Source organism: Piliocolobus tephrosceles, chromosome 9 (genome assembly GCF_002776525.5).
Source record: "Piliocolobus tephrosceles isolate RC106 chromosome 9, ASM277652v3, whole genome shotgun sequence".
Classification (NCBI taxonomy): domain Eukaryota; kingdom Metazoa; phylum Chordata; class Mammalia; order Primates; family Cercopithecidae; genus Piliocolobus; species Piliocolobus tephrosceles.
The window spans coordinates 1,734,955-1,749,440 of record NC_045442.1 but is presented as its reverse complement, the minus strand read 5'-3'; the positions used below and the strand labels follow the sequence as shown (position 1 = coordinate 1,749,440).

Here is a 14,486-nt window from a genome sequence, read left to right as displayed (position 1 = left end):
TACGTCCCCAGCTCTTGTGTACGCACTGGTCACATGGTATCCAGGCATTGACTTTTGGGTGAAATCCATGGGAGAGGTTTCTTCTTTTCCAAAGCCATCCTTGGCAGCAGTAACCTGGTGGCCACTGTCAGAGCCCCGGCCTTTGGTGAGGGCAGAGGCATGTCAGGTGGCTGCAGGTTGAAAGCAGGACACCAGCTTCCATGTTTCTTTGTTCATCACGGTACTTAGTACCATCCCTGGCTCACAGCAGGTGCTTCCTCAATATTGGTGCCCACACCTGTTAGCGCATCTGCTTCTGTCTGTCAAGCCGCTCCCTCCTGTAGTCAAAAAAAGTAGCAACCAGGGACCTGAGTGGAAAACCACAGGGCGTGGCGTCTGCACGAGGCTGGACCCTGCAGTGACTGTCCTGAGCTGTGCTGAGGGATGCTTTGCTCCCTGGCACTCCTGAGGAGCTGTTCCAGTGAGGGGCCGGCCGTGCTGGCCTTTTTCTCGGGGTCTGCAGCTCACGCAAACACTTCAGCTCTGCGGCGCTGCTGGGAGCCCGTTTGGGCTCTGACCTGGGCTCACTGTAACCAGTGAAATCTCTGCTGCTTTCAGACAAATCGGAGAAAACCTCATCGTCCCTGGGGGCATCAAGACCATTGACGCCCATGGCCTGATGGTGCTTCCTGGTGGCGTTGACGTCCACACAAGGCTGCAGATGCCCGTCCTGGGCATGACCCCGGCTGACGACTTCTGTCAGGGCACCAAGGCAGCGCTAGCAGGAGGAACCACCATGATCTGTGAGTGTCTGGGTCTCCTCCTCTACAGGGGGCAGCCAGCGTCTGCCGCCCTCCCTCTGGCCAGGTGTGTGTGGGAGGAGGAGTGACGTCTAAAGGTGCCTTTATTGCATCTATCTGAGAACCTGGAGTGCCTTTCTTATCCCTGTGTCCTGCCCTGGGTGTTTCTGCGTGGCCAGCTCTGGAATGCTCCTGGGATTTCCAGGACTGGAAATCGGGACTGATGTGTGTCCACTTGTTCTTTCCTGGGCACTAGTAGCTGGCCCAGAGCTGGGGTTTGGAAATCTCAAATGCCTTGGCGAGGGGATGGGTCGCGCTTTCTGAAATGCCAGATACATGTTTGACCTTGAGCCACATGCCTCGGAAGCTTGATATGTGGAAGGTTCTTGCTCATGCCAAGAAGAGTTAAGGATGGAGGCTGTATTTTTAGAAAAAAGATAAAAGCAATGCTCATTATTATCCCATCAAAAAATAACCAGGGTTGCTATTTTTGTAGTGCTGGCTGCGTGCCCGGCACGGGCTCTATCCTGACACCCATCAGCTCACATGTTCTCCTCCTAAAACCCTCTCAGCTAAGCCCAGTTTAACAGGCGGGTGAGGGGAGTCCGCCTGCCCACCATGAGCACGTGGTGAGCTCAGGGGCCAGGACGAGGCCCCAGAGCCTAGACCCTGACCACACTGCGTGGCCTTGGGTGCATTCTCTCCGCTGCGTCCGTCTGGTGCAGACATCACTGCTGTGGTTGAGAATGGGTCTGAGGGGCCTAGCTGAACCTGGTTCTATAGTTTTCTAGCTATGTGACTCCCGATAACTCAGCTGGCTTTTACCAGTCACACTTCGTTGACCTGTAAAACAGAACACTGGCCTCACAAGCTTGTGAGTCATGTGTGAGTTAATGCACGTAAGTTGCTTTGTGTCCCTGGCATGCCAGGGAGGGCAGCTCTGAGGACCCTGGGACACCTCGCAGGGACATTTAGCCAAATCACAGCTTGGTTTGGTTTACTCAGCCACAAAGGGAGGGAAAACCAGCAGCAGCCCACTTTGCAGTCTGAGGAGACTGGCCACTGCCCACGCCCTTCGGGCGGCAGCCCAAGCCAGTCAGGATGTCTGCACAGTCGAGACCACCTGCTTTGTGCCAGTGCCAAGGCACCCGGCCAGCTGTGGATCCCCGTGAAGACAGAGAAACATCACAGACACGAGGCTGGCCTCTGTCCTGCCTCCGTCTTCCTCTGCCTGCAGGCCCAGGCTGGCACTGTGGGTGGCTGCAGGGAGGGTGGGTGCCCACTTCATCCTGTTGGGTTGTGTAGGGGCCCGAGGGAGGGCTGTGCTGGAGGAAGGCATCCCTGGTGGGCGTGCCCTCCTGTCAGACCACCTGGCTTGGAGCTCTCTCCTGGCTGCACCAGGAGAGGCCAGTGAGCAGTGTTGGGGCCTTGGGTGTGTTGTTAGTGGGGCAGCAGCACAATGGCTATGTGCAGGGGGCAGGATGGCCCCTATCAAGTCTTGTGGAGCCAGTGGGGCACTCGGGAAACCAGCCCAGCTCCCACTGTTCTGGGAAGGCACTGAGAGATGGGGCCCAGCACCTTGGACAGCACACCCAGGCCGAGACAGGAGCTGGCAGCCCGGCAAAGCCCTGACCTCCCGCGCTCCCCCACGTGCGATGTGGGAGTGGGGTGGTTTGGGGTGGGGCTCTTCCTCTCTCCCCTCTCCCTTCTGTGCTCAGAGGGTGGCTGGGGGACTTGGGTCAGAAGGTTCCTCTTTGAACAAAGCGATAGAACAGGTTCGTGACAGCGTCACCCTGTCTCAGAGGCCGGTGGCCTCTGCTGTGTCTCCCTCAAATGATCTTCTGGTCTCTTGGGAACATGAAACAGTCTCCCATGGAGGAGGCAGAGGTGGGAACTGGGGACCGGTGGGAGAAGCTGCTGACCATGCTGCCTTCACAGTGGACCATGTCTTCCCCGACACGGGTGTGAGCCTGCTGTCGGCCTACGAGCAGTGGCGGGAGCGGGCGGACAGCGCGGCCTGCTGCGACTACTCCCTGCACGTGGACATCACCCGCTGGCATGAGAGCATCAAGGAGGAGCTGGAGGCCCTGGTCAAGGAGAAGGGTGAGGGTGGCTGGAGGGGCTGGAGGGCGGGCATGGAGCCTGGCGGAGGGGCCTCTGCCCTGACCGTGTCCTGCTGGTGGTGCTGATCTCCCCCAGGGCCGGTGTCCGGGTTTGAGTCGAAGTTGGAGAAAAGCCATTTGAAGGCCCATCCCACCGTCAGAGGCTCTAGACCAAGAGGCCTTCTCTTTCCCAATCCAAGGGACCCACCCTGGAATTATCCTCCCGATGAAAAGATACAGCAGGTCCCTGGTTTCTTAGAAAAGAGGCTGCCCAGGGTGGAAGAGCAGCCGTTCCCCATCTCCTAGCATTTGGGGATCCTTTCAGAGGGAGACCCTTTAAGTCTGTATCTCTTTGTTGTCATCTGTGCTAAAACAGATCAGTCTATAAACAAGTTTAACATTTTTCCCACAAGAAAACCCTGAAGCTAAAACCACATCAGAGTTTCATAGTGGGTTTGACAAGTGTCATATCTGATTATAACTGATCTCTCCTAATCTGAGTCCGGCCCACAGCTTCCGGCCTGGAGGTGGGGGCGGGATGGGGTCCGAGCAAGCCCAGGAGGCTGTCAGGCCCTAGCACTGCCAGGGATGCCTGCTACCCACTCCCTATGGACCTGAAGGAGGCAGGGGCGCTTCTTCAAGGCCATTCCTCCGGGTTCCCATTCCCCAGAGGGTGACGGTCATGACACAGGTGCCCCTTGGTGTCAGGATCCCTCACCTCCCTGCCCGGGGGCTGCTGGAGCCCGTCAGTCCTCGGTCCCTGGGCCTCACTCCAGGCAGCTGCTCTGCCACCCATGCTTTTCTGTGAGTGGACCCGGGAGGCCTGTGGCCTCGTGTCTCAGAGCGGAGGTGGAAGCAGGGCCTGCACCTCCCCTCACCCTGCGGGGGCACTGCTGGGGCCTCTGCTGCCTGAGAGCCACACGGGAGTTGTAGGTCCTGTGCCCATGGGGTGGTGTTGCAGGGACAGCGCCACATCCCAACCATCACCTTCATCAGGGGCCCCACATGCCAGGTCACATGCAGGTTGCTACCTGGAGGGATGGCTTGTGGGGCACAGGCTGACTCGGTTTCCCCAGCATGCCTTAGCGAGTCACACTAGCACTTTCCACCCAGCCAGGAGGGGATGCCATGGGCTGGGTAGGCTTGAGTGATGGGAGGTTGGGATCCTGCCTCCAGGCCCAGGCGGGTCCCCACACAGGTCCTGAGTCCTGGGGGAGGTGGATGGGCTCTGGCTGTGCAGGAAACAGGAGAGCTCAGCCCTCTTCTTGTTTGGGCCCCAATGTCAGAGGCAGCCCCTGGTCCTTCTGCTCGTCCTAAGGGCCCAGCCCTGAGATCTGGGCGGTCCCACAAGCCTGCACCATGAGCCAGGCATGGCAAGCGGGGCTCCAAGGCCCCACAGGCAGGTGCTGGATGTGCTGGTCGGCTAGAATGGAGGTCACCAGCACAGCGCGGCCTAGGCCGCACTTCCAGTTGGGGGCCAGTGGAACTCAGGCCAAGAGCCCAGGCACAGTGGCTCTTCCAGTAACGGGGGGTCTGCTGGACGGGTGTGAGGGGTTCTCACCTGCATTTGCCACTGGGTGAACAATCAGTTTTTAATCCAGAGCACAGGAGCAGGCAAGGAGGGCCTGGATGTAGCTGCCTCGCCTCACTTCCCAGCTGGCTGGTGTGTGCGTGGAAGCAGGGGTCTGCTCGCATGGCTGGCAAGCCATCCATGGAAGCACTGCAGGAGAGGGGCCCAAGACCCCCGACCCTCCAGTGGGCAGGGAGCAGCAGAGCCTCCTCGGGTTGTCTGATTGGTGATGGCTGAGCCTCTGACCCCCACCTCTTCTCCAGGCGTGAACTCCTTCCTGGTCTTCATGGCATACAAGGACCGGTGCCAGTGCAGTGACAGCCAGGTAAGGGCAGGCGTGGAGAAGGGAGTGGGCAGGTGTCCCCCAGGCCGCTGCTGGCACAGGCGCAGTCCTGCCCAGCACCCACCACTTCTCTTCCCAGATGTACGAGATCTTCAGCATCATCCGGGACCTGGGGGCCTTGGCCCAGGTGCACGCTGAGAACGGGGACATCGTGGAGGAGGTGCCGTGGGGCAGGGCTGCTGGTGTGGCGGGGGCTGCTGGTGTGGCGGGGGCCGCCGGGGGGCGGGGGGTGCGGGGGGGGGGGGGGGGGGTCTGCGGGTGACCTTCCTGTTACGCAGACATCACAGAATCCTACACAACCTTGAGGGCGGGTCACAGCTTACCCTGAGTCAAAGGTCAACCAGTGAGTGAGACTGGGCGGGGGTGGGGAGCTTTGAGGCCTTAAAACAGCTTCTCCTCGATCCACACTTCTTATCCAAATACCTCAAAACCAAAGTGTCACCCCATGGATCCAGGCCCCTCCTGTGGAGCGGGGCCCCCTCTGGGGGTTGGGTTGCCACCTTCCTTCCAGCCAAGGGCACCCATGTTGACAGGGCCACATCCTTCAGACACATCCCATTGGGCTGGGGAGGGCCTGAGCCCACGTGCGGTGCCGCCGATCCCCCAGGCCCCTGTTTCCCCCTTGTTTCGCCGATTCCCCGATCCCCCTTGTTTCCCCCTCCAGCTCAGGCACCCACGGGTACAGATGGAGTTCAGAGAGTGGGCCGCCCCATCCCTGTGGGACCTCAGTGGGGGTCCCCACACAGGACACACCTCCCTGACACTGCAAACCTACAGTGAGACTTCCTGGGATGGGACGGGCTCTGCCCACCTCCTGAGCTCTACAGGAAGGTGGTGGCACTCGGGCAGGGGCACGTGGGGGGTCCCCAGTGTCCTCGTCCACCCGTCCAGCTGCGAGGGCATCGGGGCATCACAGACACTTCTGTGGCCCAAGGCCAGGCCCCGGGTGCACCATCAGGAGGTCGTCCTGGGTCCAACAGATGCTCCACATACAGCAGGAGGGAGCCTCAGTATTGGGGCTGCGTCTCCTGGCCGGTACCATGTCTTCCCTGACGCGAGCAGGCGCTGTAGTGCACATCTCTATGGAAGGGCACTGCTGGAGGAAGGAGTGGTTGTCCATTCCTGGCCTGCAGAGCCCTCCCCGCCTGTGTGCACCCCCACACATGCCCCCGCTGGGGGAGTCAGCGCCATGGGCACGGTGGAGGCAGGGTGGAGTCTTGGCGCCATCAGTAAGGAGCTCTGAAGCCTCAGGCAAGCCCCTTCCCCTAGCCAAGCTGTCCCCTCCTTGGTAACTCAGGGAGCAGGAATCGCGCCTCTCCAAGCTCCTCCACCCTCGATTCTGAGTTCTCCGGCTGGCAAATTCTGGGAGGCCTGAGGGTCCAGGACCACTTGGGGAATGGGGTTAGCATCCAAGGCCCAGGCTCCCTTCAGGGCTGGAGCAAGGCATCCTGTTGGTTTCTTTAGGAGCAGAAGCGGTTGCTGGAGCTTGGCATCACTGGTCCCGAGGGCCACGTGCTCAGCCACCCCGAGGAGGTAAGATCCCAGGCGCCACGGCACACCCGAGCGAACTCTGCCCGGACCGCTGCTGCCTGGGGCTGTGCTGACCCTGGCCCTGGACTCCTGGCTCTGCCACTGTGCTCGCCCTGACCTCATCTGGGAGGCATGAATCCCTGCTCCACCACCCTACAGCCTGTACCCGAGGCCCAGAACGTGATGTGGGCAGACCCAGGCACTGAGCCCAAGGCTGGGGCGCTCCTACTAGGCTGCCCTGAGCCTGGGATCCCATGGGTAACCCCTGGGCATCCCCATTGCCCACACTGGTCTGGAGCCCTTGTGTGGCCTGATCCCTCCCACCTCGTCCCCAGGTGGAGGCTGAGGCGGTGTACCGAGCTGTCACCATCGCCAAGCAGGCCAACTGCCCACTATACATCACCAAGGTGATGAGCAAGGGGGCGGCCGATGCCATCGCCCAGGCCAAGCGCAGAGGTGAGCGCCCAGCCCCGCCTCTGATGCCAGGGGGCCATGGTCTCGGCCTCCTGGGTGCAGCCCTGGGGAGATGCAGGTGCCCTGAGTCCCTGCATCGGGGTGGGGCTGAGCTTCCAGCCTCATTGGAGCAGCAGCTGCGCACCAGGGCCCTGAGTCCCTGCATCGGAGTGGGGGGGCTGGACCTGAGTCCCTGCGTCGGGGTGGGGCTGAGTTTCCAGCCTCGTTGGAGCGGCAGCTGCTCACCAGGGCCCTGAGGCCAAACATGGGGCTGCTCACCCTATTTCCAGTGGGGGTGTGGGGGGGATGGAATGATGAGATGAGGAGTGTCTGAGAGAGAAATCCAGTTCCACTAAGGAGGCCCCCCCATATTAGCATTTGCTGTGTCCAGAGCCGGGGTGCTACCTGCCCACAGAATGCCAGCCAGCTGGAGCCTGGCACTGCAGAGCCTTAGACCCGGGGATGTGGGGGGGGGGGGGATACAGGGCTGTGATTGGCAGGGGCTTGACTGTGGGGTCCCCCAGAGGCTACTGGGCTCAGAGGGTCCAGGGAGGCCCAGCAATCACTGGGGCTGGAGATGGCCAAGGATCCAGGTGCAGAACCCAGGTGATGGGTAAATGAGGGGGCGTCCCCAAGAAGGCCTCTGGGTCTGGTCTGGTTTCCCTCCTCTTGCTGTCCCCACTGAGTCCTGAAACCTTGTTTTCTGGGCCTGCCTGGGGCTGTGAAAATCCCTGGCGCGGCGGGGGGGGGGGGGGGGGGGGGGCTCTTCTGTGTGTTTCCTGCATCGAGGGTTGAAACTGAAATCCGCTCAGTTAACTGCGAAAAGGACTCTGAGGTGCGCAGGTGAACAGGGGTCTGCAGGGGCAAGGCCTGGGCCTCACTCAGGACACCAAGCAGCCTTGGGGCAGCAGGCCAGGCCCTTCTCGGGGGTGCCCCACCCACCAGGCCCTTCTCGGGGGGTACCCCACCCACCAGGCCCTTCTCGGGGGTACCCCACCCACCAGGCTCTTCTCAGGGGGTGCCCCACCCCCCCTGGGAGCATTTCTCACCCACCAACTGGTGGGAGCTGCTTCAGCTGTGAGCTGGAACCCTGGTGAGGCCATGAGCAGGGCACCCCAGGCCGGTCAGCCACCGTGCAGCTCACTGTGCCTCACTGCGGCCCACAGGCACGCCCCAGCCCCGCTGGAGTGCCCGGGGTCCTGGGGTGGGATGTGGGCAGAGAAAGGACTCCCAGGGCCAACCACGTCTGTCCGGGACCCAGGCCTCTGCCCTCCTGCCCACGGCCAGGGACTCTAGACAGGGGACAAGCTGTCTGAGGCCAAGAAAGTGAGGGGCAGTCGGGGGTGTCAGCAGCAGCAGTGCTCGGGGCTCCATGGGGTACAGGTGGTCAGCGGGGCACCTCTCATGGGCCTCATGCTCCAGGGGTGGTCGTGTTTGGGGAGCCCATCACCGCCAGCCTGGGCACCGACGGTTCTCACTATTGGAGCAAGAACTGGGCCAAGGCTGCAGCCTTCGTCACGTCGCCCCCTGTCAACCCAGACCCCACCACGGCAGACCACCTCACCTGCCTGCTGTCCAGGTAAGCAGCTGCTCCAGGTGGCCCCAGATTGGCTGCATGCTGCACACCGTGCCAAGGCTGTGGCCCACTGGTGGCCCTGACACCCCAGGCCTCTCCCACGGCTCCCGTGGGGCAGCCCAGACGGTGGCGGGTGGGGAAAGTCTGAGCCCTTTGGTCCCAGCTGGGGCTCCCCTGGCAGGAACCAGCCCCTGCTCCCCTGCACAGAGGCACCAGCTTTGCCCAGCGAGAGCCACTCAGATGACCTCTAGCTCCTGCGGTTGTGCTGGCCAAGGGGGCTGGAGCTGACCTGGCTTCTGCCGGCTCAGGAAGGCCAGGACCCCTGGGCCCCTCTGACCCTGGGTTGTTTCCAGTGGGGACCTCCAGGTGACAGGCAGTGCCCACTGCACCTTCACCACTGCCCAGAAGGCCGTGGGCAAGGACAACTTCACGCTGATCCCTGAGGGCACCAACGGCATTGAGGAGCGCATGTCGGTGGTCTGGGAGAAATGTGTGGTGAGCACAAACCTGGCCGGGGCACGCCGTCTGCGGAGCGGCTGTGGGTGGGATTCTGACGGCTGCTCAGAAGGGAACCCACCTAACCAGTGCACACTCGTGAAACAGATCAGAGCACGTGGCTCCGGGGTGGCAGATCCTCCACCTAGGGTGCCTCAGACACATGGTTCTCATCCTTCCAGATGAGACTCCAACAGCAACAGGGGCAGGTGGTAGCTCCCCCACCCCCAGCTGACTCTAGTGTTGCCTGGACACTGGGTTTGCCCAGGGGTCAGCATGGGGGCTCCATGCTGTGACGTTAGTGCTCCTCCTGCAATGTCCTCAGAACCTATCGCCCCATCCTGTACCCTCCCACATCCTCAGCCCCACCTTCCCATCCTGGGCCCTCCCGCATCCTCAGCCCCACTTCCCGGTCCTGGACCCTCCCACATCCTCAGCCCCACCTTCCCGTCCTGGGCCCTCCCAAATCCTCAGCTCCACCTCCTGGTCCTGGACCCTCCCACATCCTCAGCCCCACCTTCCCGGTCCTGGACCCTCCCGCATCCTCAGCTCCACCTTCCCGTCCTGGGCCCTCCTGCATCCTCAGCCCCACCTCACCCAGCAACGGAGCTCTTTCCCTCAGCTGCTCCTGCCTCCCCAGCCTCCAGGGCTCCCCAAGGAGACTGTCAAGTCCTTCAGGGCACACGGGTATTGACATTGAAGCTTCACCCTTGCTGAACCTTCGTGGAAGCTTTACCCACAAAGTGAACGCAGAAAGGCTTCGTCCAGGAAGGGGCAGACCAGCGGGCATCACTGAGATGGGCTCACTGATTCCCCAGTACAGCCTGGCAGGCGTTCTTACCCCAAGTGTTGCCATGGCAAGGGCCGTGGCTGAAGCCCTGTCCTGATCTTGGCTGCCAGGGTGGCACTCTAGTGCCCGTCTTCGTGGGGGCCTGGTATCCATCTTTGTGGGGCCCCAGCAGCCCAGCATCCAACCTTTCAGAGGCCCCGTGTCCTGCTGTCCAACCTTGTGGGGAACCCGGTGGCCCAGCGTCTGTCCTCACAGGGGCCCAGTGGCCTGGCATCCATCCTTGCGGGGTCCTGGTGGCCCAGCATCTGTCCTCGTGTGAGCCCCACCCGTCACCCTCAGCCTAGCCTTCTTGTTCCCCAGGCCTCTGGGAAGATGGACGAGAATGAGTTTGTTGCGGTGACCAGTACAAATGCTGCCAAAATCTTCAATTTTTACCCAAGGAAGGGACGAGTGGCTGTGGGCTCTGACGCTGACCTGGTCATATGGAACCCCAGGGCCACCAGGATCATCTCTGCCAAGAGCCACAATCTGGTAAGAGAAGGCGGCTGTAAGTCAGGGCTGGCCTTTGTGGAGCTGGGCCCCGAGACAGCCTTCCCAGAAGACGCGCAGGACAGAGGCCCACGTGGCAGCAGCAGTGGACTCAGTGCCCACGCCAGGCACTGAAATGGGCCCTGTCCACGTCACTTCGCTGCGTGACAGCTGCATCTGTGGTCCCCTTGTGCCATGGAGGAGGCCAGGGCAGAGCGGTGCCGCGTGCACCTGCCAAGCCAAGGGGGAAGTGACCCTCCCTGCCTGTCCCCATTGTCCTCAAGAGAAACCTGGGACTCAGAAACGAGGTCTGTAGGCTGAGGGGAACGTAGTTCCAACCCGAGTCCCAGCATCTTTTTCTTTTTTTTTTTTTGAGACGGAGCCTCGCTCTGTCACCCGGGCTGGAGTGCAGGGGCCGGATCTCAGCTCACTGCAAGCTCCGCTTCCTGGGTTCCCGCCATTCTCCTGCCTCAGCCTCCCAAGTAGCTGGGACTACAGGCGCCCGCCACCTCGCCCGGCTAGTTTTTTGTATTTTTTTTTTTTTTTTAGTAGAGACGGGGTTTCACCATGTTAGCCAGGATGGTCTCGATCTGACCTCATGATCCGCCCGTCTTGGCCTCCCAAAGTGCTGGGATCACAGGCTTGAGCCACCGGTGGCGCCCAGCCAGTCCCAGCATCTTGCTAGGGGCTCAGTGCAGGCACACTGGGCCTGCTTCACACTGGGCGGCCGCAGTGCTGCAGCGGCTCAGTGGGGATGGGACTGTTGGGCGCCAGCGTGGAGGCACTGGACCCTGGGGCCTCTCTCCGCAGAACGTGGAGTATAACATTTTCGAGGGAGTGGAGTGCCGGGGAGCACCCGCCGTGGTCATAAGTCAGGGCCGCGTGGTGCTGGAGGACGGGAAGATGTCTGTCAGCCCGGGGGCGGGCCGCTTCATCCCTCGGAAGACATTCCCGGACTTCGTCTACAAGAGGATCAAAGCTCGCAACAGGGTAGGGCGGCACCCGCGAGAGTGTTGTGCAGGCGGGCGGGTGGGCGCTGAGTTCTGGGCCCAGAACGCACCCCTGGTCAGCCTGGCCTGGCCCCCGGAGGGGTCAGGAAGACGGAGCGGGGCCGCTGCTTGCCCAGGGCCCTGGTGGGTCTGAGTGGAGCAGAGCCTGCTCCCAGAATATGGCAGGGGAGGCCCCCATGGTGCTGGGACCTTCAGGCCCTGGATCAGCTCTGCAAGCGCCTGTGAACGGCAGCTGAGTCCCACCCGAGTCATCCATGTTGTTAGATAAAATACAGATATAAAGTGAGCAGACATCTACCCGCCATGGGAGCTGTCAGTTGGGCCTTAGCGTGGGTCCTTCAGGGACTCCCCATGGACAGATGTGCCCCCTGATCTGTGGCCTGGGGTGTGGGCTCCTCTCCACACGGGCTCTCGGGAGCTCAGCCATGGCAGCCCCTCCCCTGGCCTTCCGGTTCCTTACTGTGGCGACACCACGTTTGCCCAGGATCATCCGTGTCCGACAGTGCAGCAGGTGTGGTCTGCCCGGACCACCAGGTGCTTCACACGCACAGGGACACTCACAGTGGTGTCTGTGCACACGAGTGCACGTGGGACCTCGGAGGGAGGATAAGCGTGTGCACCTGTGTTGGTAAGACTGGGGAGGGACGTGTGCACACACGTGTAGGTGCGACCGCAGGAGGACATTATACATGTGTGGGGAGGACTGCAAGGAGGGAGGCGTGTGTGAACGTGGGGTGAACACCGCCCCCAGGGCAGCCCCAAATTCCTGAAGCTGGCACTGGAGAGGCACAGAGCAGGCCCAGCCCTCCAGCTGCCCATGCTCAGCCTCTCATGCCCCATCTCTGGCCCCACACCCCCGCAGCTGGCGGAGATCCATGGTGTGCCCCGTGGGCTGTATGACGGGCCCGTCCATGAGGTGATGGTGCCTGCCAAGCCAGGGAGTGGCGCTCAGGCCCGCGCGTCCTGCCCAGGCAAGATCTCAGTCCCTCCTGTGCGCAACCTACACCAGTCGGGGTTCAGCCTATCTGGTGAGTTGGGCCTGGGGCACCAGGTGGGGTGACAGGCTCTGCTGGAGCATCCTGAGGGGGCCCTGGGGCCTCAGGTACCAGGGACCAGCCTGTGCCCAGAGGGGCTGCACACAGAAGGCAGCCAGCTGGGGACTGGGGCAGGAAATGCTGCTGGGGGTGTGGGGAGGCCCCTTCTGCCCACTGTCTGCCCAGGGCAGCTGTGATGAACCCGCACCTCGGAGAGAGTGGCACTGGGGCGGGGGTGTCACATGGAGCCCAGGAGTGAGTGTGGTTCCAGCCTCAGGGGAGGTGAGGGGCCTTGACGAGGACCTCAGGATCATGTGGAATCCAGGTCCCCACCCAGCTGGCCCCAGAACCAAGCTTGAGGCAGAAGGGAGGGGTCCGGGCTGTGTCCTGGGGCCCCGGAGGGACGTGCGAGAATGCTTGGGAGGGCTCAGGCTGCCAGGGTTCGGCCTCTGGCCTCCTAGCAGTGCTTCTGGTGCACTCTCCCAGCCTGAGGCAGTGACAGCAAAGCCCTACTCACCTCCTGGGGACTCAGGCCTGGGGGCAGGTCCCTGAGAACCCAGCACTGAGAGGCCAGGGGCAGCCTTTCATCACCCGGGGCCCACAGCAGGGACGAGGCAGGACTGGCCCGGGCTCCTCTCAGGACAGGAAGGGCTTCCTGCAGGGTCAGCTGGAGCCCGCAGTCCCCGCAGCTCTTAGGATCTCCCGAGCAGCCTCACCTGCACCCCGGGCCTCAGGGATGGGAGACCTGCCGGGCACCTCGTCTGCTTGGCCTTCTGGTGGTGGCAGGCGTGCAGGGGCTCCACGGTCCTGGCCCCACTGACACAGCCACTGACTCTGCCTCTCGCCTTGAAGAGAAGGGACCCTGCCCCTGCCCCATTCTCCCTGCCCACCTGTGCCCTTTCTTCAGGGTCTCAGGCTGATGACCACATCGCCCGACGCACAGCGCAGAAGATCATGGCACCGCCCGGCGGCCGCTCCAACATCACCTCTCTCTCCTAGACGCCCAGGACTGGCCCTGTGGGCTGTGCTGGCCCCACCCGAGGCCGCGGGGGCCCCGGGGCACTCGCCCCCCTCCTTAGCGTTTTCTTTGGTAGAAGTTTCTCAAAGGTGCTTGGCGGTCTTGCCTTCCTCCTCCCCACAGCCTTTCCTTGTGGGGTCCCAGGTCCTGCTGCCAAGAGCCCCTCGAGAGAAGGGCTGAACCTGGGGAGATGTCACTGCCAGGGTGAGGTGGTACCACATGGCAGGGACAGTGCTGGCAGCCTGAGCCCACGCACCCTAGTGCCCACTGGGCCTGGCATGGGGACAGGGAACCCACCGAGCTCACAGAGTGCAGGAGCAGCTGGACACCGGGCTTCTTGGCGAACTGGCAAGGGGCCGAGTCCTGCCTGGTGGGCATTTGCCACCTCCCCACCACCAGTCACTGCCTCACAGAGCCCCGCACGCCTGCAGCCGCTCCTTGGAGGCCTGTGCCCATCGCGGGCCAGGGAGGAGCATAGGAGCAGAGCCCTCCTGCCTGGCACAGCTGCTGAGACTTCAGGGACCCATCAGAACCTGGTACCGCGCAGCCCTGCCCGTGGAGGGTTCCTTTTACACACCCCGAGGCCCACACCTAAGCTTTCGTAGTAGCCCTCGTCCGGGGAAGTTCTGCAATCCTTTAGGAAGACACTGCTCTTATTACAGATTGTGTATTTCCGTAGGCTTCTTAGTAGCAGCTCTGTACACTGAGGACACTGTAGCCAGGAACCTGTGCATGCCACCCACCGCCTGGACAGGCAGTCACCCTGCTCTGATGTGAATCGGGCCCATTAAAGACGTCTGGGTTTGAAGCCGCCTGTGCGTGGAAGGCCCGGTCTCCTCTCCCCACGCGGTTTCTGCAGAGGCAGGGCGCGGCTGGCTGTGGGCTGGTCCAACTCCTCCTGCAGCCACAGCTCTTCTCCCCTGAATGGCAGGGAGGAGCTCAACCTCTCACAGGGAAGAGGACCGGCAGGGCAGCCGATGGCCAGGGCAGGGCAGAGGGGGCCCCCCCACACATTCTCACTGGACAGCCCGAGCAGCCCCAGAAGGCCGGGCAGCATGCACGGGAGCGTGTGGAAGCGAAGCACACACCACTGCCACCGGGTGGGCGCTGCCCACAGACGCAGGCCCAGCACTCAAGGCCGGGCAGCTGTGAGGCTCTGACCTGAGCCCCCTAAGGTCGTGACTGCAGTGCTGGCACATGCTGTGTCTCATAAAAAGGGTGTGTAGACGCTCCCAGACGCTTGTCCTCACCCCAAGAG

At 62.3% G+C, this 14,486-nt stretch overlaps 1 protein-coding gene across 2 annotated transcripts in view; it reads left to right on the top strand.

Annotated features, from left to right (window-relative positions):
- Window positions 1-14,053, top strand: part of DPYSL4 (dihydropyrimidinase like 4) — an 18,178-nt gene extending 4,125 nt beyond the window's left edge. Inside the window, exons 3-15 of one of the 2 annotated variants that reach the window (XR_002725142.1) lie at window positions 598-782; window positions 2,718-2,882; window positions 4,715-4,776; window positions 4,874-4,954; window positions 6,259-6,327; window positions 6,660-6,780; window positions 8,200-8,356; window positions 8,707-8,848; window positions 9,999-10,169; window positions 10,977-11,156; window positions 12,039-12,204; window positions 13,118-13,764; window positions 13,908-14,015. Coding sequence is in view for 1 of the 2 variants with exons in the window: in XM_023185793.1 (XP_023041561.1) it covers window positions 598-782; window positions 2,718-2,882; window positions 4,715-4,776; window positions 4,874-4,954; window positions 6,259-6,327; window positions 6,660-6,780; window positions 8,200-8,356; window positions 8,707-8,848; window positions 9,999-10,169; window positions 10,977-11,156; window positions 12,039-12,204; window positions 13,118-13,209 (1,591 nt within the window). In the remaining variant the exon portion in view is untranslated. Of the gene's footprint in view, window positions 1-597; window positions 783-2,717; window positions 2,883-4,714; window positions 4,777-4,873; window positions 4,955-6,258; window positions 6,328-6,659; window positions 6,781-8,199; window positions 8,357-8,706; window positions 8,849-9,998; window positions 10,170-10,976; window positions 11,157-12,038; window positions 12,205-13,117 lie in introns of both variants that reach the window. The other variant, XM_023185793.1, reaches the window with a different exon arrangement.
- Window positions 14,054-14,486: the final 433 nt, after the last annotated feature.